General features: G+C 36.6%; 5 protein-coding genes across 6 annotated transcripts; 1 reads left to right on the forward strand and 4 right to left on the reverse strand.

The window, feature by feature from the left end:
• Window positions 1–3,254: 3,254 nt before the first annotated feature.
• Window positions 3,255–4,232, reverse strand: LOC140010004 (uncharacterized). Its single transcript, XM_072056370.1, has 2 exons — window positions 3,879–4,232; window positions 3,255–3,678 (listed from the first exon to the last, which is right to left on the reverse strand). The coding sequence occupies exons 1-2, from the start codon at window positions 3,999–4,001 to the stop codon at window positions 3,535–3,537; spliced, it is 267 nt and encodes an 88-aa protein (XP_071912471.1). The 5' UTR covers window positions 4,002–4,232; the 3' UTR covers window positions 3,255–3,534.
• A 629-nt stretch (window positions 4,233–4,861) lies between these two features.
• LOC113696288 (signal recognition particle subunit SRP54, chloroplastic) lies at window positions 4,862–11,816 on the reverse strand. 2 transcript variants are annotated; one of them, XM_027215721.2, is made up of 15 exons: window positions 11,510–11,799; window positions 11,253–11,406; window positions 10,761–10,828; window positions 10,579–10,680; window positions 9,894–10,046; window positions 9,731–9,808; window positions 8,943–9,068; window positions 8,759–8,861; window positions 7,796–7,896; window positions 7,172–7,309; window positions 6,938–7,081; window positions 6,668–6,743; window positions 6,083–6,168; window positions 5,845–5,970; window positions 4,862–5,357 (listed from the first exon to the last, which is right to left on the reverse strand). In XM_027215721.2, exons 1-15 carry the CDS (start codon window positions 11,690–11,692, stop codon window positions 5,250–5,252), a joined length of 1,746 nt encoding a protein of 581 aa, XP_027071522.1. In that variant the 5' UTR covers window positions 11,693–11,799; the 3' UTR covers window positions 4,862–5,249. The 2 variants fall into 2 exon arrangements, with proteins under 2 accessions (XP_027071522.1, XP_027071523.1); XM_027215722.2 differs by lacking the exon at window positions 4,862–5,357 and having other exon boundaries at window positions 5,890–6,015; window positions 11,510–11,816.
• A 1,535-nt stretch (window positions 11,817–13,351) lies between these two features.
• Window positions 13,352–15,800, forward strand: LOC113697456 (putative pentatricopeptide repeat-containing protein At3g11460, mitochondrial). The gene has a single exon (XM_027217070.2). It carries the CDS (start codon window positions 13,455–13,457, stop codon window positions 15,378–15,380), a length of 1,926 nt encoding a protein of 641 aa, XP_027072871.1. The 5' UTR covers window positions 13,352–13,454; the 3' UTR covers window positions 15,381–15,800.
• A 190-nt stretch (window positions 15,801–15,990) lies between these two features.
• LOC113697457 (uncharacterized) lies at window positions 15,991–18,992 on the reverse strand. Its single transcript, XM_027217071.2, has 8 exons — window positions 18,716–18,992; window positions 18,417–18,592; window positions 18,212–18,279; window positions 17,996–18,097; window positions 17,727–17,882; window positions 17,447–17,560; window positions 16,511–16,640; window positions 15,991–16,431 (listed from the first exon to the last, which is right to left on the reverse strand). Exons 1-8 carry the CDS (start codon window positions 18,790–18,792, stop codon window positions 16,328–16,330), a joined length of 927 nt encoding a protein of 308 aa, XP_027072872.1. The 5' UTR covers window positions 18,793–18,992; the 3' UTR covers window positions 15,991–16,327.
• Window positions 18,993–19,441: 449 nt separating this feature from the next.
• On the reverse strand, window positions 19,442–23,906 carry LOC113694766 (rho GTPase-activating protein 1). The gene is made up of 5 exons (XM_027213630.2): window positions 22,855–23,906; window positions 21,699–21,819; window positions 21,439–21,558; window positions 20,660–20,890; window positions 19,442–20,495 (listed from the first exon to the last, which is right to left on the reverse strand). Exons 1-5 carry the CDS (start codon window positions 23,394–23,396, stop codon window positions 19,884–19,886), a joined length of 1,626 nt encoding a protein of 541 aa, XP_027069431.1. The 5' UTR covers window positions 23,397–23,906; the 3' UTR covers window positions 19,442–19,883.
• Window positions 23,907–24,273: the final 367 nt, after the last annotated feature.

Raw genomic sequence — 24,273 nt, forward strand, 5'->3', positions numbered from 1 at the left:
TAATATTGGTGTAATAAAACTGCCATTAATTTAAATATTTACTTATAATACCCAAAGAGGCTAATTACCAATTTTTTCTTCTCGCGCTCAAATATAACATTAACCCGCATGCGAGCTAACCTTGAAATAGAAAAAACACAGAATCCCGCTTGCGGGTTTCAACGTTATTATGCAGGCGGGATTTTAACCTGCTTGCTTGTGAACATGTACCACATTGCTTTGAATTTTTGTGACAAGAGGAAAGCTTTGTCTGATGAATGTATTTGTGAAATGACCTGAGTGGTGGTAGATGGGTTAATTGGGTCGGTTGCGTTACCCAATTGTTTATATCCATAAGTAAAATTTTATGATTCCCATACCCATCCCCTCACTTTTTCTTATTTATTTCTGATTTTTATTAGTTTTCATTAATTCACTAATATAACTTGTACACCTACCTTAAGGGCATTTATGGGAACAAAATTTCCTCTCTTTCCTGAAAACACTTTTTTATGTTTACTTTTGTGGTCATGGGCTGATTTTGTTACAAAATCAGAAACCTCAAGGGAGGTTAGTGTAATTGTGGAAACCTCAGGGGAGGTCAGTGAAATTGTCAGAAACCTCAGGGGAGGTTTCTGTAATTATCCCTAAAATAATACGTTAGTACTACTCTGGTGGAAGCAAACGCCGACGTTTTATAATGACCTTCGCACTTTGGAAATTCTTTAGGCTTGTTTGGGAGGCTTTGATTCATGATCATCGGAGAACAAATCCGAGAAATAATTCGCTCAATATATATGATGGATTCTTATTAGAACACTAATAAGGTTTCTGAAAGTGCGGCTGTATTTGATAATTTTTTCAGCTAGTAATTGTGATTACCAATGGAAATGCTTAATCTCATGTCGAGATAATATAATCCACACATTCTCTTTATATATTGATAAGAATATGATAGATTAGTCAATAAGAATGATATCATTTCATGTTTTCTTCCACAATGCAACTAACAACTCGCGAGACCTATATAATTAAAGATTAATCTTCATATACTAACAGTGGTGTTTTGACCCGTGCTATGCACGGGATTATATTTCAAATCAAAATAATATTGTATATATTTATATATTATGGTACAGAATAATAAATATATATATACTAAAAATTTTAAAGAAGTGATGCTTAATATTTTGAAAAAAAAAATAATCTATAATGATTTACATGATAAAAGAATTGTTAACGCATTTAAGGAGAGGGTTAGGTTGGGTGGTAAGGTGAGAAGAGTTTTCTTAAAAAAAATCAATTTATCAATATCCGATAAAACATATTATGTTATACTCATATATCAATACTTATAATATAAAAAAATAAATTATAACCAATTTATTTTCTTCCATTTTTAGAAAAAAAATCTTTCTCCTATCTTGTGCCCCTATAATTGTTGAATGCATTTAGATTAGCATTTTTCATAAACTTTAACGTATATTTTAAAAAAAAATCTCTTAATATGTGTTTTTAGAATTCTCAAAATTATTAAAAATCACCATCATTTCTCTCTTCCCTTATCCGATACCTAGTATCATATGTCTTCTACAACTTTCATATCTTCTATCATGGTACCACTCTCTCTATTATTATTTTTTTGGCATCTCGATCATATTCCTGCAATCCCCCTTATTCTTCTCTCCCTTCTCTGCCCATCCTTGTAATCCATATTTCTTTTTCAACCTTTCCTGCCACTTTTCAACTTCTCACCATTTTCTTCCTTCTCTCCCCCCCTATACCTAACCTCTAAATTCATATTCCTGCAACCTAATGTATTTAACTTTACCTATCATAATGAAAATATAAATTTGAAAATTGATTACAATGGTTGCAATTATTAGTATTTAATAATGGGAATGAAAAACTGATAATATCTATAATATCCTCAAGTACTACAATCAATATATATACATATTTAACATAGCAAATACATATTTACATATGAAGACAGCAATAAGAATACATAAATAATTAATGATATCAAAAGTTATCCTTAGTGTTTGGGTTTTGCACTCTTATTCAAATCTAATGTCAAATTTGGGCCAGATATATACAAATTAAGTAGTATTTTAGGGTTGAATGTTCTATATCTTTATCTTAAACTATAATGTTACTTTTTTAAAAATTTTTGGTAAAATTGGTGTTGTTATTATCATTATTTTTTTTTTATCAAAAATGAATATTTCAAAAAAAAATTTCCACGTTAAAAGGCTAGTAGTACTTTGTTTTTTATTTAGTGATTTCATAATTTGGATTTCACGAATGGTACCATTCTTGATTTTTTAAATCCATGACATTATTTCATGAATATTTTTTATTTAATTTTACCCTTTTACTTAGGATTACTAAGTTAAAAGATAAAATATTGTCATTTACTTTTTTACTTTTACTAAGTTTGGCAATGCTTTCTTTTTATTTACCCTCCCACTAATAAACTTCAAACCAAATTCCTATATAAGTGGGGTCACTACTTTTTTAAATTAGAAAGGCATGGAAGCCACTTCTTACTTAAGAAAATATTATTTGCACTCCATTTTTTATTATTTACAATTCCACTATTTGTTTTATCATATAGTATAATTAATGAAAATTATATAACCAAAATGATTATTGAAGTGTGAATAACAAAAATGGAGTGTAAATAATCTTACTTATTTAAATTAATAAGAAAGCATGAAAAGATGTTATATTTGTTATCTTTTCTTATGGTCTTATAGAAGTTTTAATTGTTGTAGAATCATAAATACCGCAAGACAATCGGAAACGTGATGGGTTGAAGTTCAAATAGGATACCATGCACATTAACCAACAATTTGAAATGAAATGATTTTAAAAGGTAACCAATAATTTCAAATGTGAAGAGTAGATGTGGAAGTTGAGAGGAATATATTTTATAAATTAAATTAAATGTGAAATGCTAGAAAAATGGAATTGGTAGTGGAAAGATGCGTGGAGGCTTGTTGCTAAAAATCCCTTCTCAAATTTATATAGATATAGATATAGATATGCATAATACATAATCTGAATTTGAATTTAAAATTCAAATTCTGCGTATATATCGTATATCCAATCGTGATAGTGTATACACCGTAAGATTTACTATATAATTAATGTTAAAAGTAAATAGGATGCTACACTTTGCTTGCATAGGTTTCGCGAGTTGTAAAACTACTACTATTAATTACAGTAATAAATAGGAAATCTTTTCAGATAAGAGAAAAGTCTGAACATGAGACATTAAACATGGATTGTTATTTCTTCGAGTCAAATGTTATAAGCAACTCTTGGGTAATCAGGCGTTGTCATCTCAACCCCAAAGAACTGTTAGAAAGGAAACAATAATGGTTCCACCAAAGAACACCAGAAACAAAACAAAATTTGCTTAATCTTACAAAGAGAATAGCAAAGAAGAAAAAAGGGTATTTTCAAAATAAAACAAAAATTGACAACAATAGCCAAAGAAGAATAAGAACAAAAATTTTGTCCAAGATATTCATGGAACATTTAGTATCATTTCTCTTTTAACTTTTTGACTATGGCGAACACAGCTCCAGCCAGAGCTACAACAATTCCTGAAACAAGGATAGCTGATTTAATTGTATCCAATGCATCTTTCTTCTCATTTTCCTTTTTCTCTGCTGCTTCAATTTGTTCCTGACAACATTGCAGCATTGTAAGTAAGTTAAACAGCAACAATCAAATGCACCAAAAACAAAGCAATCAACTAATATTGAGAGCAGCTTGTGTACATGATTCCACAAAAACTACTTTGGACTCGCTCAAACCATCATATCTGCATTCTAAAGTCAGGAAACTGACATCTGCACTGCAGGCTTGGATTTCGGAAACATTACCTTAATCTGCAAAGAGGTAGCAACTTCTGAGGAGACGGGATCGACCTCGAAGTTCTTGTTTTCTCCTGGGTTTAACTCCTTTTCAGCGTCAGCAGCCGGAAATGCGTCTCCAGGGCTTGCCATTTTCTGTCAGGATTACAGTATATTTGTTGATTCGGGAAACAAATAATATACTACTATTTGCTTCCAGTCTTTCTCTATATTTCCTCCTCTTGTAGCTTGTCTTGACTCTTGATCGTTAATGGGAAGGAGAATGGGGAAGGAAGAGAGCTAGGCTGATAGCATTTGGATTTCCAGAATTGGAAGCAAAGATAAATTGGCCAAACACTTGTCAGTAGTCCTACAAATGCTATCGTGAAAAAGGATCTCAACTACCGCTTCACCAAACCCAATAATAAAAAATAAAAAATAAAAATAAAAAAACTGCCACTTCACCGTTCTTGCTTTCAACTGCCCCGACAAAACAGGTGCTGCTTATCAACCTTGGACCTCCAATTTCCCAAATCACCCTCGATCACTACTCCTGCTCTGCTGTGCCGATTCTTTTTCTTCCTTTTTTTTTTTTTTGGCCCTCCACTTTTTTAACGCAAAATGGGATTTCATAAAAATGCTATGGTCAGCCATGTATATATATATATATATATACGTTGGTTGTCTTGATGTTTTTGCTTTCTTATATTTCCATGATTCGTCTGACAATATTTAAATCCATGGACTTTTCTTTGCCACATAGATATTGTTCCTTAGACCCAAGAAGAAAGGAGCAAGAAAAGCGTGAGGAAGTTAAGTAGTAATGGTTACTTTAAATTCTGTTTGGATTGAAAGAAAGCTACACACTGAAGTATCATGATAATCATTAACTATCGATTTTTCCCTTAATTTTATTTTATCAAATAAGCATCCACAAGAAAGTAATTTTGTTCCTCTACCTCAGTTTCCTTAGTTAGCTCTTTAATCTATTTATATATATAGCCGGTATCATATAGGGATAAGTAAAATTTATTGGGAGACGTCACGACGCATGAAGAATATTTGTACATCAAAGTCATGAAACACAAATCTAGGCCTTCCGTTCGTGCAAGTATATCAAACAAAATTACTGCGTCTCCGAAAGGCCGCAGAGATAAGTCATGTCATAAGCACTTTCACCCGAAACAACTAATCTCTGCTGCCCCCCCAGCCTTCCCCGTTCGACGACCCCCCTGCCTCCCAAAAAAATAAAAAGAGGCAGTAAGCTTTCTCTTTCAAAGGAAAATTTTCTAAACCTCTGCCTTCTGGTGTCAACTGGAGAACACAGATGGAATATGTTAACTGGTCCAACTGCCCAATGGCAGGCACCTTGCCACTGTAATTGGTTTGAAAAATTGGCTCTCACTTCTTGGCTCCAAAACCTCGAGGGCCTGGTCTTGATGATGCTGAGTCAGCAAACTGTCTCCTTGACTCTGATCTTCTCTTCCTCCTAGCAGTACCAGGAGGAGCCTGATGTAAGAAAGGCACAGAAACAGAGTTCCAAACGTGTTAGGTTCATTAACAAAAGAATGGAGTTGTCAATGAATCAGCAGCTACATTACATGTTAGCTTTGATGCATTCCGAGAATAAAACAGTGATGCAACTTTGGTGACAACTGTAGAGCATCGATCAACATAAATGTTTAATGGAAAAACACTTAATATTCAGATAGGATGTGACCAGATAGATGCTAGTATGATACAAAAGTTTTTTCTTGAACCACATTGGAGAATCTGAATAGAATATTGGGTTCTCGCAACAAACAACGAAATGGGAGATGCTCGGTTCCAGTTAGAGTAGGATCAAGCTAGACTATGAATAAAAAATCAAGTTCAGGATAAAGCAGGAGTAGAGTTTGAATGATGCATGAATTAACTTGTTTTGTCTATTCCAGCTCTTCTGAGAAGTTTGTACATGAAGAGATGGCACATGCAAATGAGACAGATACATATGCACCTTCTGTTCAGCTTTCATTGCCTCCTCAAGATTGCTCAATGCAGGAATAGATCCACCTTCCATTACGCCCATGAGATTCTTCATACGTACACGCATTTGGAAAAGTTGAGCAACAAGTTGACTCACCTAAAAGTTTTACCCAAAACTATATTAGGCAATGATGCTGCATACCTGCAGAGAAAAGATAATAAAAGTTTTGTTTTGGGCTGTCGATGAACCACCACAGGACTCCATATACCTGTTGCTCTGTTTTTCCGGAATCTTGTGCAACCCGTTTCCTCCTTGCAGGTGATTCTGCCAACAGTTCTGGTTTCTCCCTTTCCTCTGCAAGTTATCAGGTTAGCTTAGCTGACAAAAGGGAATATGTATAAAGCATCCTATGTTTATTCTAAAATTATGACTAATTACTAAAAAAGAAAGTAAAAACAGAACTCATTTTGATCATGCAAGAAAGAAAGAGTGTGTGCACTGAATCAGAACACATTCAAAAAGACATTCTGAAGCCGGGTTAGACAAAAGAAGAATCTGTCTTCCTAGTTCACATAGCAATAAACCTAAAACGTTCTCTTAAGTACATACAATTGTAACCAAGGAACACATGAGCCCTCAAAGAAAAAGCCAATTTTTACCATGTAATGTATCAGAGTCACTATATATGAATAAATTGTTAATGTCCTACTTTGAACAAGTAAATAAGAAGTTGAAAATATGTGATAGAAAGGTGAAGACATGCTAATTGGTAGGAATCAGAGGAAAGACGAAAGAATCAAGTATAAGATTGCTTCACAAGATTGTAGAGATTCCCAACAAGACTTGATTAGACCTGGGGTCATTGCTTCAATCATTGCCTCCATTATCTTCAAATTCTTCTCTGCCTCTCGAATTTGTGCTGGTGTAACCTGTTTGTCCATCAATGAAATATCCATTCATCAGAAGCACTTAACCAAACTAAATTAAGTATCCAAAATTTCAACTTGTTGATCCACAACTCTGGAAACATGAGCTATCTAAATTTCTCTACACTTACGGAAAACAAAAAGAACATGATTATATTTTTAAACAAGCAAACTACAAGAAGAAGAAGAATTTATACCTTCCCCATGCCAGGTATCATTCCAATTACACGAGACATGGAACCCATCTGTGCAACTGCACGGGTTTGCTTCAGGAAGTCATTGAAATCAAATTTAGCACTCATGATCTTCTTCTGCAATTCTTCAGCATCTTCTTGGCGCATCTGTTGAGTGTTGGAAAAAAGGCATAAATGATCTTGCGATTCCACAGGATAAAAGGAGCAATTAAGTAGAAGCAAATTAGTTGCACTCACAACTTCTTGAGCCTTCTCGACAAATGATAGAACATCCCCCATTCCTAAGATACGTCCTGCCATACGGTCAGGATAGAAAGGCTCAAGATCCTCGATCCTCTCCCCTCTTCCAACAAGCTTGATTGGCTTTCCAGATACCTGTGATTTGTTTAAGTATTATATGCCACCAATTTCTTTTCATTATCAAGAATAATTAAAGTTTTAGGTGATTTATCCTTTTTTAATTTGTTGGGAAAAGGTGCACTGACTAATCTTTTGAAGACTTCATACGTCAAAAACCATTTGTTACTATATTACAAATTCATCCCATTCCAACTATAATGACCTAAAATATTAGGCCTCAAAGGGTTGATGGTAATCAAAAGCAGAATGTCATATCACAATTTTCATGCTGTAGAAGATGTTGAAGCAAAATGACATTCTATTACAATGTTTTTAATTCATCCTATAAAGAAAAACCACGAATGGCTGCACTATTTATTCGAAAAAGAAATCATGAAAATGCACTCTTAATATCTGGGCAAAGTAGTTTGAGGAAATTCCAACTTTACTTCTTTAAAATGAGGAATGGGAAAGCCAGGGGAAACATCATAAACATAAGGTCACTCCTATAAAAGGCAGTACCTCTTTCACACTCAAAGCTGCTCCGCCTCTGGAATCTCCATCCAGTTTAGTTAAAATGGCACCAGTGATTCCAATTTCAAGATTGAAAGTTGTGACCAAAGCTATAGTTATTGCAAAAAACTACAGTGAGAAATAACTCTCAAAATATCCAAAAGGAATCTCATTTTCCACATTAAATTTGTAAATTATACTTATACATCTATAATTCCAAATAGACATGAATGCACACTAACTAGCAGATAATTGCATTAGTTACTAAGTTTCAATAATCCATGGTTCCAAACATCTTTTTGCTAAACGAAAAAAATATCAGATTGTTTTTTTTTCAAGAAAAAAAATATTTGAGATGATATAACTAAGAGATTCACTCTGTTGAAGCCATACTTTTTTTAAAAGATTCTTGCACTCATAAAAAAAAGGAAAAAGAAAAAAAAGGCACGTGTTTTTCTCATAGCAAGACAAAATGCATATTACATTTCTTGAACTGACAAGATGCGTGAATATTATGCAAATGTACCAAACTCGGATATACAGGTCATGGTTCTGCATTGCTGAACATGAACCATGAGAAAGGGCATCTTGTACAAAGCCACATAGTTGAGATGACCAGAGGACAATCAAGTAAATGACTAGAACAGCAACCTGATGTGGTACAGCAGATTGCTAAGCGTATTGGAAAGGGAAAAACAATTCTTTTGCTCTTAGTGATGCTAAAGGGATCAGCGTTATCAATGCGAAAGCTTTATCTTTTATTGTCTACATTTATCATTAGACATTCTTAGGACAGGCATTCTTGTAATCAACCACAAGAAGCAACTTAGCTCCGATAACAAGCAATGTACATTTCACATTGAAATCAAAGAGGTGAAAGGTTACTTTAATCTACCTAGTAAGAAAATGACAATGAATACCCTCAAAGTTATTACAGATGTTAAGAATTTTAACAGATACAAGTACAAATACCTGCAGCTTCTTGGCCAGTCATTGCATCTACAACAAGTAAGACTTCTGTAGGATTTAATACCCGTTTCACTTCTTTCAATTCATCCATCATCACTTTATCTATCTGATGAAAGAGAAATCTTAAGACATCCTAATTCATAGACAGTAAAATAATCTTCAAATTCTTTGTAGCGTAGATTATTACCTGAAACCTTCCAGCTGTATCCATAATAACCACATTGACATTCTTCTTTCTGGCCTCTTCTAAACCTTTTCGTGCTATCTCAGCAGGTTTGATCTCAGTTCCTGCTGAATAAACAGGCACGCCAACCTATTCCAAATTTTAAAGAGTTTGCAAATGAGGTGAAATCAGTCGGAAGCATAAAATATTGTGTTGCAGACAGGGGGGAAAAATGACATTGGGAAATGCATTTCACCCATTTACCAACAACATGCAAGGGATCACTGTGAAACATGAAAGAACCTTGATGAATGACATATCTTTCTAGGCCCTCTTATGTATGAAATTAAAGATCAAATTCTAGTTTATACTAATAAAGAAAGACTGGGCATAACTCTTTGAATTGTAAATTTTCTAACTCTATTAACAGTTACATTACTAGCAAACTCCAAATTGAAACCTGAGCTAATAGTCAAGTTAAATCAATAATTGTATCCAAATAATGCTCCTCATAATATGTTGCTTTTTTACTCATTGACAGCAAGTAACAGATATGGTTTGGCCCTGGTTTTGCTCTTATGGTGCTACAAACATATCAACCCATAGGAAGTATTTTATGTAAACATATCAAGGAGTGGAGAATTTCTAGGCACTGTGTAATAAGGAACTTAACAACTGGGAGACTTACAATTAGGAAACAGAGTAAGTAGCAAGGTTTTTGAAGTGCAACTTAAGATTATTTTTGGCATAAAAATTTAAAAAGAAGGGAAACCTAAGTAAGATTTGTCATGACTAGGTAAAAAATTTGATACCTGTTCACCTAAAATGACAAGTTGGTCTATTGCAGCAGGCCTGTACACATCTCCAGCGATAAGCATGCAACTCTTTCCCTGCACTTTATGAAACCATAGCTTCATCAAGTCCATGTAAATCTACCTAATGCAGAGACGAGAGAGAGAGAGACAGAGAGAGTACCTGCTTTTTGAGATATAAAGCTAACTTTGCACTAACAGTTGTCTTTCCAACACCTTGTAGACCAGCCAATAAAATTACAGTTGGCCCAGTTTTTGCAAACACTAGCTCAGAAACCTCTCCTCCCATAAGTTTTACTAGCTCATCATTCACAATCTGCATTGACAAGTAATTACTTACACATGGATGTACAGCCAAAAAGGGAAAAAAATAACCAAAGAGAAGCACCATAGCAGACAAGTATTTTTATTCCAATCATCCACGCGTATTTGAATTTGGTCTACATCCTTGAGTTGACATGACAACCAAATTATTTTAGGGGCAGAAGTGGCTATAGTCCAATACAAGTAACAAATACTTGCAAGAAAACTGAAAATGGAAACACCCCAGGTAGGAATTTTGAAAGTCGAAAGGACAATAGAATGATAAAAGGACAGCACAGAAAGAATTCTGTGGAAGCAGATGATTGCCAAGAGAAATTCAGCAGTGATAAAGCAAACCCTCAAACTTAAATAAATAAAATACAGAATCAACCACTGCAAGTTATGATCTTCAACAAGAATTTTTTGAACTGCACTCTTATTTTGAAAAACTACATACCGAAAATATCCAACGTGAAGATATGCTTGGCAAGTGAAAGTCATTTTTTAACTTGCATAGTAGGGTCCTTTCATCACCAAAGTTGTACCTTAACCAATTGTTGATCTGGCCTTACTCCACGGATTACACCAGTGCCAACAGCTTGATCACTGACGGCTTGAACAAACCTTCTCACAACAGGAAGGCTAACCTGCCAAAGTGAAAAAAAATATCATTTGGATTCACCAAACAACCCCCACGAGGAATATAGGTGAACAAGAAGTCACTTACATCTGCTTCTAAAAGAGCTCTCCTAATGTCTCTCATAGGTTCAGCAATGTTTTCCTTGGTCAAGACCTCTGACACAGAAAATAAGTGGAAAAAATATCAGCTTCTTGGCAGGAGCAAGCAGAAGAAGTTTCGGAAAGGCAAATGAAAGGCTCAATTTAAACTTTATGCAGCTTCAATACAGATGGCCATTTTTTATGACATTCTTCATTTTAGATGGCAAGGTATTATCCTAGATAACATGAATAAGTTCTCAATGACAAGAATAGTAAATCTGTTGGCTATTTTCTGTATTTTGTAGATCCAATTCACAATCATGTTCAGTTGGCCGCCAAAAATTATGACCATGGACTTTGACAGCAGAGGTAGAACATGGAATTACAAACACAAATTATTTGTTCACAGAAAACAAATTTCAATTTGGAAAGTAACAATCAAAAATTGGCATGAAAATACTATTACATTTACATGTTAAGGAGAGAAACAGAGAAGAACCTTCCCCTTTGAGCTTATTCCAAGCTGTTTCAAGTCCACTAGTCAGCTGCCCAAACATCTCAGCCCTAATAATAAGTCCACCGCCCGCCATTTTTCTTGTTCCAGTAACAGCAGCATTCATGGAACTGGAATGGATCACTCCCCATAATTCTCTCTACAGTTAAATGCCCAATGAAAGTTACATTAAATAAACAGATGTACTAAGATTACGATAGGGTTAGTTGAGTGATAGCAGTATCAATGTAAGCAGTCATTACAGTGAATGGATTTCTTGAAGCGAAGGAAAGAGAATGTGTAGAGCCGATAAACGAAGAGGAAGAGCAGGGTTGTGTGGATCTTCTGAGAAATTTGGAATTCGAAAGGTGGGTAGTCTTGGAGAGTGGAAGTGCGGTCGACAAATGGCGCGAAGCAACGGTCGACACAGATGCTGTAGCTTCCATGGTACTCTTCAGACGAGGAGAGCAAAAGAAGCGAAGAAAGAAAGAAGGAAAAAAAGTTCTTTCTTCTTCTGTTCTGATACTTTTATCCTTTAGGAATCAAAAGCGAATAACGTAACGATACGTGTAATCTGTTCGTTTATCCAGACTGGCTATGTTTGGATAGCCCGCGGGCGCACCGTTGTAAGCTTTCGACCTTCCTGTACTGCTAGCTTTAGACGACTGTTCAAGGCAGCGTCCAGCACCAAACCCCCCCCCCCCCCCCTCCTCTCCCCTCCTCTCTTCTCAAAAAGAAAAAAAAAAAGGCACAAAAAAATTACAGTTAATGTTTTTTTTTTTGAAATGATAAGTGATTTTTATAAATTACCAAACTTGTATTGTTGTAAGCAAATTCTCGCTAGAGCTATACAATTAGCGTGCTTGGAAACATTGAAGAAGCAAAAATTCCTCCTCTTGAAAGGCATATTCTATTACAAATTCCTTACTAATTAGACAAAGAAACACATTTGAAACAACAATCTTAATTGATGAATATCTTCTAACAAAATTGCTAATCTCATATCATGAGTTTTCCTATACATAATGTAGCTGAGAGATTGCTTATTTTGGACTTGAATCTCAACCTTTTTCCAATTATACCAACCAAATGTAGGGTTTGGGGCCTCCCAAGTTTAGTTTGAATGCGCCAAAAAAAAAAAAAGAGTTAGTCGAACAAGTTGTGTGAATTTAATAACACTAGATATAAAATTGTACTATTTCAATATAACCGTGAATTTTACACAAACGTAGTTGCAAGTTATAAATTCAAAATTTACATCAAAATTATGTTAATTTATATCAGGTGTAATAAGAATTTCACAACTGTCGAGAACGTTTGGATTGCTTTTTTCTTAATCTTTAGAGAAAAATATTTCGTAATGATTTGATATATGTAAAATAAAAAATAATTTATAAATGTATTTATGAAAAATATGAATTATTTTTGGAGAAAATTGACAATCCAAACACGCTAGGATACCTTGAATTTCCAAATACATGAGCAGTAGTACAAGCAAACGCATAATTACGAGTCAGACGTTTCCTATATAAGAGTTATAATTTAAAATTGTATCTCTTTTTTTTTGTTTTTGTCAATTTAAAAATGTATCTCACTCGTACCATATTAGAGGAACCCACCTTCTGAAGTGTGATACAATAAAACCTCTTCAGATAACAAATGACAAGGCTCCAAATATACTAGTCCTTTTTTCGCAAGTACTCCTAATGGGTTCTGCTAATACCTGTTGATTTTTTTTTTTTGCGGTCAAATGCTAATGCCTGTTGATTAAGTGACGATAGATAGATGTATATGAAACTTGGAAAAAGAGAAACCTTTCAGATTACTAAGAAAGAAAGAAAAGAGAGAACTTAGGAACCCCAAGTTCAAGACAATCCTCATGCTAGTAATTAGTAATGAAAACCATGCATAGTTAAGTTTCATGGCTAATGTTCGAGTCAAGAAAATTTGATTAAATCAAGTAGATTTTGCTAACTTTTACTTCGGTTTTCATCACAGGTAGTAGTACCTTTTAATTAATACCAAGTAGATTTTACACATTATTTTTGAAAAATAAATGCCATATAATATATTATTAGAGTCAATGGGGGCGAGGGGAAAATCCGGGTTTAAAGAAAAAATAAAATAAAATAAAATGAAGCCAACGGCGGAAATGCCGTTAGTGCTTACTCCGCGAGTCTGGGTGGATCGAGCTCATAACATGATTTAATGATCAGGCTACTGCGGCCTTTCCAAAATAAAAGCAGACTAGTCTTGCATCGGTGTGAAGCTCCCAAAACCACCACCACGCAGGCAACAACCATCCCAGTTCCATGGAACACTCGACTAAGAGAGCTTTCCAAACAAGGCCAGTACCAACAAAGCCTCACTGTCTATCGCAAAATGCTCCGTTCCGGGGCCGCCCCAAATGCTTTCACCTTCCCCTTCACACTCAAGTCCTGCGCCGCACTCTCGATTCCCATCACCGGCACACAACTTCACTCTCACGTCACCAAGACCGGGTGCTTGTGTGAACCCTTTGTCCTAACCGCATTGATTTCTATGTACGCAAAATGCCTTCTAAGTGAAGACGCTTATAAGGTGTTCGACGAAAATCCACTGTGTAAGAAGCTGACTGTCTGTTACAATGCTTTGATTGCTGGGTACGTTCAGAATTCAAATCTTTTAAATGGGGTCTCGTTGTTTTGTGAGATGAGACGAATGGGTGTCTCGGTTAATGCAGTCACAATGGTAGGATTGGCCTCAGGGTGCACCAATCCGCTGCATATGAGCTTGGGAATGTCTCTACATTGTTTGAGTTTGAAGAGCGGTTTTGACAATGACTTGGCTGCTGAGAATTGTTTACTTTCAATGTACGTCAAATGTGAGTCAATACAACTTGCTAGAAAGCTGTTTGGTGACATTCCTGGGAAGGGTTTGATCACTTGGAATGCAATGATATCTGGATATGCACAAAATGGGCTTGGTACCCATGCTTTGGATCTTTATTATGAGATGGAATCATCAGGTATAAGCCCCAATGCTGTCACGTTTGTTGGGGTTTTATCATCTTGTGCTAACCTCGGCGCTCGGAGAATTGGTCAGGAAGTTGAGCAAAAGATATGGAACTTGGGACTTGGATTTAATCTTTTTTTGAAGAATGCACTGATTAACATGCATGCTAGATGTGGTAATTTAGTCAGAGCTCGTGCCATTTTTGATGAAATGCATGAGAAAAGTTTAGTATCTTGGACAGCTATTATTGGTGGTTATGGCATGCATGGGCAGGGAGATATTTCCGTGGAGCTTTTTGATGAGATGATTAGGACCGGCATTCAGCCGGATGGACCAGTGTTTGTGACTGTGTTGTCTGCCTGTAGTCATGCTGGATTGACCAACAAGGGCCTGGGTTATTTTGCTGCAATGCAGAGGGATTATGGTGTCAAGCCTAGTATAGAGCATTACTCTTGTGTTGTGGATCTTTTAGGTCGGGCAGGTCGACTCGAGGATGCTCGTAAACTTATTGACTCAATGCCTGTGGAACCCGATGGAGCTGTATGGGGTGCCCTTCTTGGCGCTTGCAAGATTCATAAGAATGTCGACTTAGCAGAATTAGCTTTCCATGAAGTTGTCAAACTTGAACCAACGAACATTGGTTATTATGTGCTACTGTCTAACATGTACACTGAGGCTGAGAATCTTTCTGGTGTCTTGAGAATCCGATTGATGATGAGAGAACGGAAACTTAAAAAAGATCCGGGCTGTAGCTATATTGAGTTCAAAGGGAAGATTCACCTCTTTGTGGCTGGGGATAGAAGTCATTCTCAGTCAGATGAAATACATTCAATGTTGAGCAAGTTACAAGATCTTATTAAGGAACTTGATGGGACAAAAAAATATAATGATGAGAAATCGGATAGGGAACTTTCAAGTGGTGTGGGAGTGCACAGTGAAAGGTTGGCAATTGCATTTGCATTACTGAATACTGAAATCGGGGTTGACATTCTTGTGATAAAAAACTTGAGGATGTGTGGTGACTGTCACTTGTTCATTAAGATGGTAAGCAAAATTGTGGACCGTCAGTTTGTGGTAAGGGATGCTACTCGTTTCCATCATTTTAGAGGTGGAGCTTGTTCCTGTAATGACTACTGGTAAGACCAGAAATCGGAGTAAGATGGCTTATCAGAGGAGGACATGATTTCATCACACCTAAAGGAAAAAGAGAATTTTGCCTTGAGGTCAAAGAGATTGAGCCTTAAGGTCAAAAAGAATGAGCCCTCGGATTGGCCTTGACTACTTTGAAGCACAATGTGGCTGCAGAAGTTATTTTCTGAAGAACTACGTTGATGAATTAGTTTAAGGAACAAGTTATTTTGTGACTGCGATTTTACGTGTTTTTGGAGCATCCACCAATGGCTGATGTGGCAGTTGTTGAAGGTTTATCAGGAGATTTGGATAAATGCACAATCGAATATGATGCTTCTGCATAGGGTGATTGATTGCAAAAAGTTTTATTGGTATGCCATGTTGTATCTGTGATTCATTAAAGGTACATCAGGTTTCAATGGTTGTACATTGCATAGTGCAGGATTTTATGTCAACCACAACAGAAGAACCACCTTTCTGGAGTTGAGAACAGGTTAACCACAGAATGGATACAAATAAGCTTGTTAGGTTTACGGTGTTGTTTTGCAACTTAAACTGATGTGGAAAATGAGGTTCTTTTACAGGGAAATTCCAAATAAAGATGTTTACACCATCATGGTGAAGGCAAAAGAACTCAGAATTTTTGAACCATAATAGATTCCATGAACAATACAATCACAATAGACACAGAAAGAAGCTAAAGAATTGCTAACCTTAATTGCCTACAAGTCAAGATTATCTCCGTGGTTAGGAAAGAATATAGATTTATGGCTTTATGCATCACTGTTCCCATCTTTTGATGAAACTGGAAGTCCCTGGTAAAGGCGGGACTGGACTAAGTGTTGATCCTTTCTATCCAAAAATTAAATTGCTGTCACACAATGTGGTGCATAACATCCACTCTGTCAAGTTACCACCAAAATGATATCTCGCATCATCAAAATGAGAATCTCAACTTAGCCACTAATAATCACAACTGCTGCTGTTCCTGAAACGCATTCATCGTGAACGAAGGGAATTGTCTTCCATACTGTCAGTTTCGTAGGAGTAATCTGTATGCCTAAAAGGTGAATTACACTTAAATGGATCAATTCACTTTGTGTTTATAACGAATCAAAACTGTAGGAAGACATTCACACCTTGAATGGAAGAATCCTTTTTGGTACAAATGGCAGCATAATGAGAACCAGCCAAATCCATGAGTACAAACTTCCAATCACTTGTAAGGTCCATGGAGTCATCAAAAGAATCCACCACTATTTCAGAAGCCTAGAAGCAAAATGTAATTAGTGAATGAAGCAATACATCTGACAATGAGGGACATATACAGTAATTAGCTCAACATAATTTGTAACAAATAAGTCCTAAATCCTAGCTACAACCAGACGCATAGGAAAGTAGTTTTTAGTTGAGGTATCAAGGAATGGAGAACCTGAGGTACTCACAATTAAGTTGCAGACGTGTATGATAAAAGATAAAAATCAGGGAATCTACATCTAGTTGAGCATCTTCAGCTTTTCACCAGCCTCCCCTCAAAATTCATCCTTCCTGTTATTTTTTTTTTTCAGAAAAATGGAGCACAAACTGTCTATTTTTTGTTTCTTTAGATTCAGAAGTAAACTTGAACCTCAATATTTCCTTCTTACCAAGTCAAATTGGTCGATTAGCTTAAGTACCATGCAAAATATTTATAGTGGTTCCAATCAACAGAAGGGAAGCGGTTTAATGACTGGTTGATGGAGTTGTGCATGCCATTGGCATCAGATGAGGGAGTTCCACAATTTTTTTTTATTTAATATCAATAATGTCGTCATGCATGTGCTTATATTTCAGCTCAGCTTCTGTGGAAATTAGAAAGAGAGAAAAGTAATGATTTAACACATGCTACTAAAAATGTGTGTTCCAGCCATAGTTTGATCTCTGTTCTCAAAGGCAAGACTTATTATCAGGCTATGGTTACACAGACGGCAACTGGTTGGATAACTTTAATTGCAAAATGTCACTATGTGAAAAAGCAGTCTAAGGCTCTGGCTGTCCATAAAAAAGTCCAAACGATTTCAATATTTCTGGCATACCTCAAAATTGGAATTTCCTGCAAAGCTTCCTTTAGTAGCAGACCTAATTCGAATTGTGAAAGTCTTGAATGGAGCATCTGAAAAGCCTCGTCCCAATGCTTTGACATATGCTTCCTGGAAAATATTTGACCTTCAGAAATAAGTAGGCACAAGCTTATTTGAGTTTATTTAGGCAACTGGGAAAAAAAGTACTTATGTGCCCCATAAATCTCCAACTTCAATCAAGTAGCAGCAGGTGGGATATGAATCATTCAGGTTCAACAGTTCATAACTATCTGACCTTGAGAGTCCACAATTTTATAAACTCCTGCAGCTGAAGTTGGGGATCTGAAATAGCAGACAACACTTGAACTTCATGTTTTGAAAAATATCGTTGAGCAAAGGACATGACATTATGCTTCAGTCTTCGATTCTTCTTTTCCACATCAATACCAATCTGAAGTGGCAAGTGAATTCAAATGAACTTAAACAAAAAACAACAGCACAAGGATGCAAAATTTTAAAACCTCAGACAAGCACAATCTATTAATTGAGACCGAGAATCCTAACAGGAGAGTCGACTGTGACTCCGCAGGCTATCAAAGACGAAGTGTGTGAGATGTTGAAATGCAGTGGCAGTGGACGCCATTGTTCGCAGTGTTGCCAATCCACCTAACAACATAACATTTTCCAGAAAAGCTTTTAATGGCAATTCGACTTTAACAACAACACATACACTGAAACTAGCACCGTGTACACTCACACAGAGAAGGAATCATAACAAACCTCTGGTTTCCCATGTACGTTCTTAATAAACTTCAACGATCGTGGACTAACATGAGAATTTATCTGATCTAGTACAAAAACCAAATCATTCAAGCTATAACATAAAATCTTTGCCACCTAAATATAAAACTAACAGATGAAAAAGGATGAAAAGAAAGAATGTCCAGCTAAACAACAGAAAAAAAGAATGATCAAAGCTACGTACATCTGGCAATGGTAGTCCGAACCAAAGCACGAGCCAGCAGAGCTCTTTTTCTGAGCTCCTCGTCGCGCATTTCGAAAACTATTTCTTTCTCGCATGGGGATAGAATTTCGGCGTACTGATTTAATAATGATTGGGATTGCACTTCACTGGGTATTATATACCATAGATGAGCCTCCCTGAACAACAATCATTTTAACAGGAGATCAAAAAATTTTCAAGATTCTATCAAATCTCGTACGAGATTAATTTTGAAACAACATCGAAAAAAAATTGATAAAAAGAGAGTTGCTGGATCGTGCATTGGAGATGAGAGTTGAATTCGGGGCAAATTCGCAGAAGAATTGAACAATTGTTTGCCCAAGCACTGAAGTTTCATTCTGGAGGTCGATTTACGACGTAGAGATGATGCGAGAAAGTATTTAAGTGAGAACTATTGAGCAATGCATGAACAGTTCCCAATTCGAAACCCTAATTAGATCACACAGTAAGCCGATGTAGCAGAAAAGGTTTTATGCTTGGACGTCGTCGTTTCCTAAGCAGTAATTCACCATAGGAACGCACTTGTCGTCGAGGAAACCAAGAACGATTGTTCCGGCCTTGAGATCTTCTCCCAGGAATGGGCCTCATGACATTGGGCCAATGAGAGCTGTTTCTGAGATCAACTTAGGACTGCTGTTTTGGGCTTTTTCTAGGTTGGCGGTAGAGATTTTCGATATTTCTGAGAGCAGTAGGCATGCATATGCCCTTGGGCCTCTTTTTATGGACCGGAAAAATACAATGAAGACATGTTACCACTACTATTGTCTAAAAGATTGCTTCGTTTACACGAAATTTGTCAGCACAAAAAGGAAACAAAAAGAAAAAATTGTTACTCAATAGAAGAAATCTACAAAATCTTTTATCGTTTGGTAAAAAAAAAAAAAGAGAAGAAATCTACAAATTACTCCATTATCTTTTGATAGCCAACAAGCCATGAATAACGTTTCCCCTGTTGAGAAACATCAAGTTGCCGGTCGCCAAAGTGATGATAGAATATTCCATTTTTATACATGAATTTTATCAGTAAATAGAATACAAGAGGTGAGGAAGGAGAAGATGCAAACTCAAAGTTGATCACTCACTATACTTACAATGGAAACAATAATGGAGAAAATAAGTTACATAACCAGCTAATTTTCTCAAAGCCTGAACCTAATGGGAGTACACAGATTCATTACATGAACTGGAAAAGTTCGATAGCGATAGGCATTGAGGCATAGAAGTTCCAGTATGTCAGCATGCGCTACTGAAGAGCAGCTGCATTTCCAGAGAGACAAAGTACAAGACTCTACCAAGAAACAAATACAACATTCCACGGAACCTAAGCAACAACCCCAAATCAAAGTGAAAATAAAGATGACTCTGTCCTTCGAGTCTAAAAGCACTTCCTTGCCTCTCGATCTCCCCATTGACACAAATAACTGAAGTTCACCGCCAGGCTTCGACCCGTTCTGTTTGTGAATTTATGCGGCTAATGATACTAACCTCCTTGTTCTTTTCTGCATTCCTAGTTGTTTGAATGACTGGCTGCTCCATGAGCTTTTTTGCTGTCCTCTTTAGGCCAGAATTACTTGACTGCCCAGTTTTTGTCCTCCTGCTTTTTGATTGATATCTTCCACTTGCAACTTTACTGTTATTTCCTTTGATTCCATCCTTTGATGCTGCAGCATTATTTAGAATTTCACCAGGGAAATACTTGACAACGTTTTCCTTTTCACCAGGAGGGTCATTCTCAGTAGAAATTACAAAAGCATCTGGTGCATTGGAGACATTCGACTCATCCTGATAAGAATGCTCCGTGGTATTTGAAAGTGGCTCTTTGGCTACTAACAGTTGGTCCTCTTGGGTCTCTTCAACTTCTTCCCAAATGATTGATTGTGATGCACCATGATGTCCATTTTCGTCAGAGGGCTCCAACTCAGGTGCATGAACATATTCTAGGATAGCGTCTTCTCTTTCCTTTAAGGTTTTGACTATTAGAGTCTTCAGAAAATTCATTACTTGCACAGCATACATCAATGCTGTCAAAGGATCTGCCATCTGTAACTAGTAGAATTAGTACTGAAAAGGAACTCGAGAAGATGATTTCTTTTAGTTTTTTCTATATCTCATATGTTCTTTTAATCATTTTTCCTTGATAGGTGAAAGCATGACGTAGATGTGATTTTAGCAAGTATCAGGACTAGCTAGAATTAGGTGCTCACCTGAGTCATATTTGGTGCAAAAACCATAGCAATATTGCGTGCATTCATTTTGTTTAGATGTTCCAGTTGAGCAACGTCCGCCATCAAATTTATGGCCCAGTCCAATAGAGCTGCTTCAGTAGATGGAAGAGCCCTCACAAGCTGTGAACATTCTTCTTCCGATTGTGCCTGCATGACCTGCTCTGGCGGGAGAGAATCCAACAACCCAGCCGGAAGTTCTCTGAACCAAGCCTACAGCATTGGCACTTCAGATTAAAACAGAATAGTTATCAGAAAAGCCAAAAAAATGCAGTACTATCTCCAGCCAATTCCAGAAGGCACCAGAACCTCAAATTATTGCGAGATAATTTCAGCTAAAGCTGAAAGAGGGAGCTTTCAAAATCTATATAATTTATTGTACATAAAAGAAGCCCAACCCAATTGGTCAGGAAAAATAGAATACACTAGACAGAAACATTGTTCTAGCTCATCACTAATAGTTTGAAGAAGGTTAGTTACTTTTGGTCTATCAGTTGAAAGAAAAACTATATAATTATAGACAACGGTAAACCAGCCACTTGAAAGAAAAGAAAAAAAAGGATTCCAATACTTGTTTGTTCATCATGATGCGATGCACTAGTGGTCATACCGAATGCTATAAGAGATACTCTTTCATTACCATGGATACGGGTTATTTGGTAGAGTTGAGAGCCTTGGTTGCAATTCTGGTCTCTATCAAGCCTAAGGTGGTAAATTAGGTAAAGAAAAGGTATTTCTGCATTCATGTTGCAGAGCAGTACCTTGATTAGACCTGCTAAACAATGTATGTCAACATTCTCTGGCACTACTCCACTGTTCAATTGTTCCCTAACATACTCTTCTTGGCCATTCTCAGCGTTAATCCTGAAGATTCCTTCTGCCTGCAAAAAGTTGAATTTTGCTGTAATTGGAAAGACACGCGGTTTGATTTTTAACAAATCCACCAAGACCTCCCACTCCAAGCATGAGATAATAGAAAAACAGCAAAAAATGGCTTTGAAGTGTCTAATCAAATATGTACCTGCAGTCCACCATGGGCATAAAGCCGTCTTTGCATCATCAGAAGTATAGTAGGCACGCTATTCCCTCTAGAGTCAAAAGAAAGCTGCATAGACTCAGTTGAAACCCCGAAAACTCTCGTGCTGTGGAAGCATAATACTGAGAATCAGTACTACAATGTATACCTTGGTGCTACAAGAATCTCATCTGCTATTGACCCATTCTGATACAATATTTGAATAATCATCTAAAATTGTCACAGAGGTAATATATGGATAGCATGATAATGGTAAATCCTCACTGATCACAAGAAGGCTTTCCAGTCTTCAGGTACCACACACAAGGGATCATAAAGCTAAACCGTAACCAAAAGTCCTTCAAATGGGTGTTGCAGGGCACAATTGTGTAATAGTTTTATTTTTGTCTTTTCCTGTGTTACCTATGTAATACTATCTTTCTTTGAACCTGTACTGGCTAATAAGTTATCCTGACGATAAAAGGACCAGGGAATGGACATCAGTTCATAAAGCAGCATCATGAAGGGGGCATATTAAGGCCACAATTTTCATGATAGATGATGATAATGAATTTATGAGGGCTGATACTATCGCCAAAATTTGAAATCTAGTGATCCTAAACAACTTCATTCTAACCCAACAGTCATCTTTGAAGGGACCCTGTTTGCTCCAGAAAATTAGCATGCTTAAATTACAGAAGTCAGAACTGTTAAGTGACAAGTTCATCATGAAAATCCAGATTCCCGAAACTTGTTTTTACTTAACTCTGAGAAGACAGAACAATAACTACATTAAACAATTACGATAAAATTTTCTTCCTGCACCCTTTTCCAACAAAGTATACAAACAACACTAAGGCAAATTGAGAGTGCTTCATCTTTCTATAGTTCAGAAGTCAACTTAGAAAAACTTTCCAAGTACGAAGTTCATGATCTCATCAACATGAGCAAAGTTTTTAAAGTCCCTAAATGATTCCAGCTGATTGAACTAAAACTTTTTTCATGTCATACGCTCAGAGTTCAAGGTTTTCTTTCCCTAATGATATGATCTCGGCAATCAGTTACAATGACTTTTTACAATCACTAACAGAGAATGAATTAATGCCCCAAAAAAAGTTTTTTTTGCTCCTGAAAAGGGGAAAATTACTGAAATGGAAAAGACCTGGCACTAGGAGGCCTCCTGGGAACCTCAGGTTCAAACTCAACCGGAAGACCAAGAAAACCATCGAAGCGATCAAAGGTAACATGAGCAACATGTCTCACATTTGTAGGCCAGCTAATCTCCATGGCAGAAGAGGAAGATAGCCGTTCTTCAACTCCACCACCCTCTTCGCTCCTACAAGCCACCAAAGATTTCCTAAACACGGTAACTAACACGGCCAATAGAGACAGCTGATCTCCTTCTTCTCTCTCCCTCTTTTTCCTCTCTTTTCTGAACTCAACGCTCCTACTACTCACACCACCAATACCAACTTCCTCCCTTTCTTCTTCTTCCTCTTCTCCTTCTTGTATTTCTTCTGTATCTCCCCTGTATACTGCTACAGGAGAAGAAATGATAGGACTGTTGTTAATAAGGGTGGTGTCATTTTTAAGATGCGTATGTTGGTCTAAGCCATCATTATCTGTAGGTGGTGATGATACAAATGTAATGGTGCTTGAAGATGAAGGCAAATGTTGTGGTGGGGATTGAAGTATTTCTGTCATTTTTCCGTGTGTTTGAATTAGAGATAAAAAGACCGGATTTTTATTGGGATTTTTGATGGAGGGAAAACAATGAATGAAAGGATTCGGTTGGGTGGTTTTATCTTTTCAATGGATTGTTTATGATAGTTTGGTAGAATCAGTAGATTACAAAGAGGAAGAGGAAAAGCCAAGGATGGGAGAAAGCTTGTGAGACTTTCTGTAGAGTTGGATTGAAGTAAAGGTTTTGGAAGGTGAGACTTAAGCATCATGATTTACTTCTCTTCCCCATGCTTTTGTGTGCATATATTGCAACTTTGTGCATGTACTAGTAGTTATTTTTCCTTTCTAAAGAAACAAACAATGAGGAGTTTCAGAGAGAAGTGGGCAGGAGCTGTGTCAATGAGACAGGAGAAAAGTTTCAGAGAGAAGTGGGCAGACTGTAGAGGAAGAAGAGTGCACAGTGCTTTCTTTTCCAGCTATATTTTGGGGGTTGGAATCCACACTATTCCCATCTTATAAGCAAACTAAACCAGCAAGGCTAATTAGGCTCCCTAGAAACTGGAAAGAATGGAGCTTCTCTGTACTTGATTTTGTTAACAATATAATTACATCATTTGATGAGCACTACTAGTTAATGGGAGGGTCCCAGTAAATAATCAAAATTCTGCAGGAATTTTGGTTGATGAGATTATGACGTTAGGTTGTGTACACATGGGATGTACGTATCTTAATCAAGGATCTTAAAGACACTCCTATTACTTCTGCATTTATATGTAGAATTTTTAAAAGAGTTCGTTTAATAATTTGGAATGGCTAGAAGTCTTCATTTAGCTTTGGTTGAGCTTTTCAAGAAGCCAGTTGTGACAGGTACAGATCCAAGGACGAGAGGATGGGAATG

The sequence above is a fragment of the Coffea arabica genome, chromosome 6e (assembly GCF_036785885.1).
Source record: "Coffea arabica cultivar ET-39 chromosome 6e, Coffea Arabica ET-39 HiFi, whole genome shotgun sequence".
In the NCBI taxonomy this organism is placed as follows: domain Eukaryota; kingdom Viridiplantae; phylum Streptophyta; class Magnoliopsida; order Gentianales; family Rubiaceae; genus Coffea; species Coffea arabica.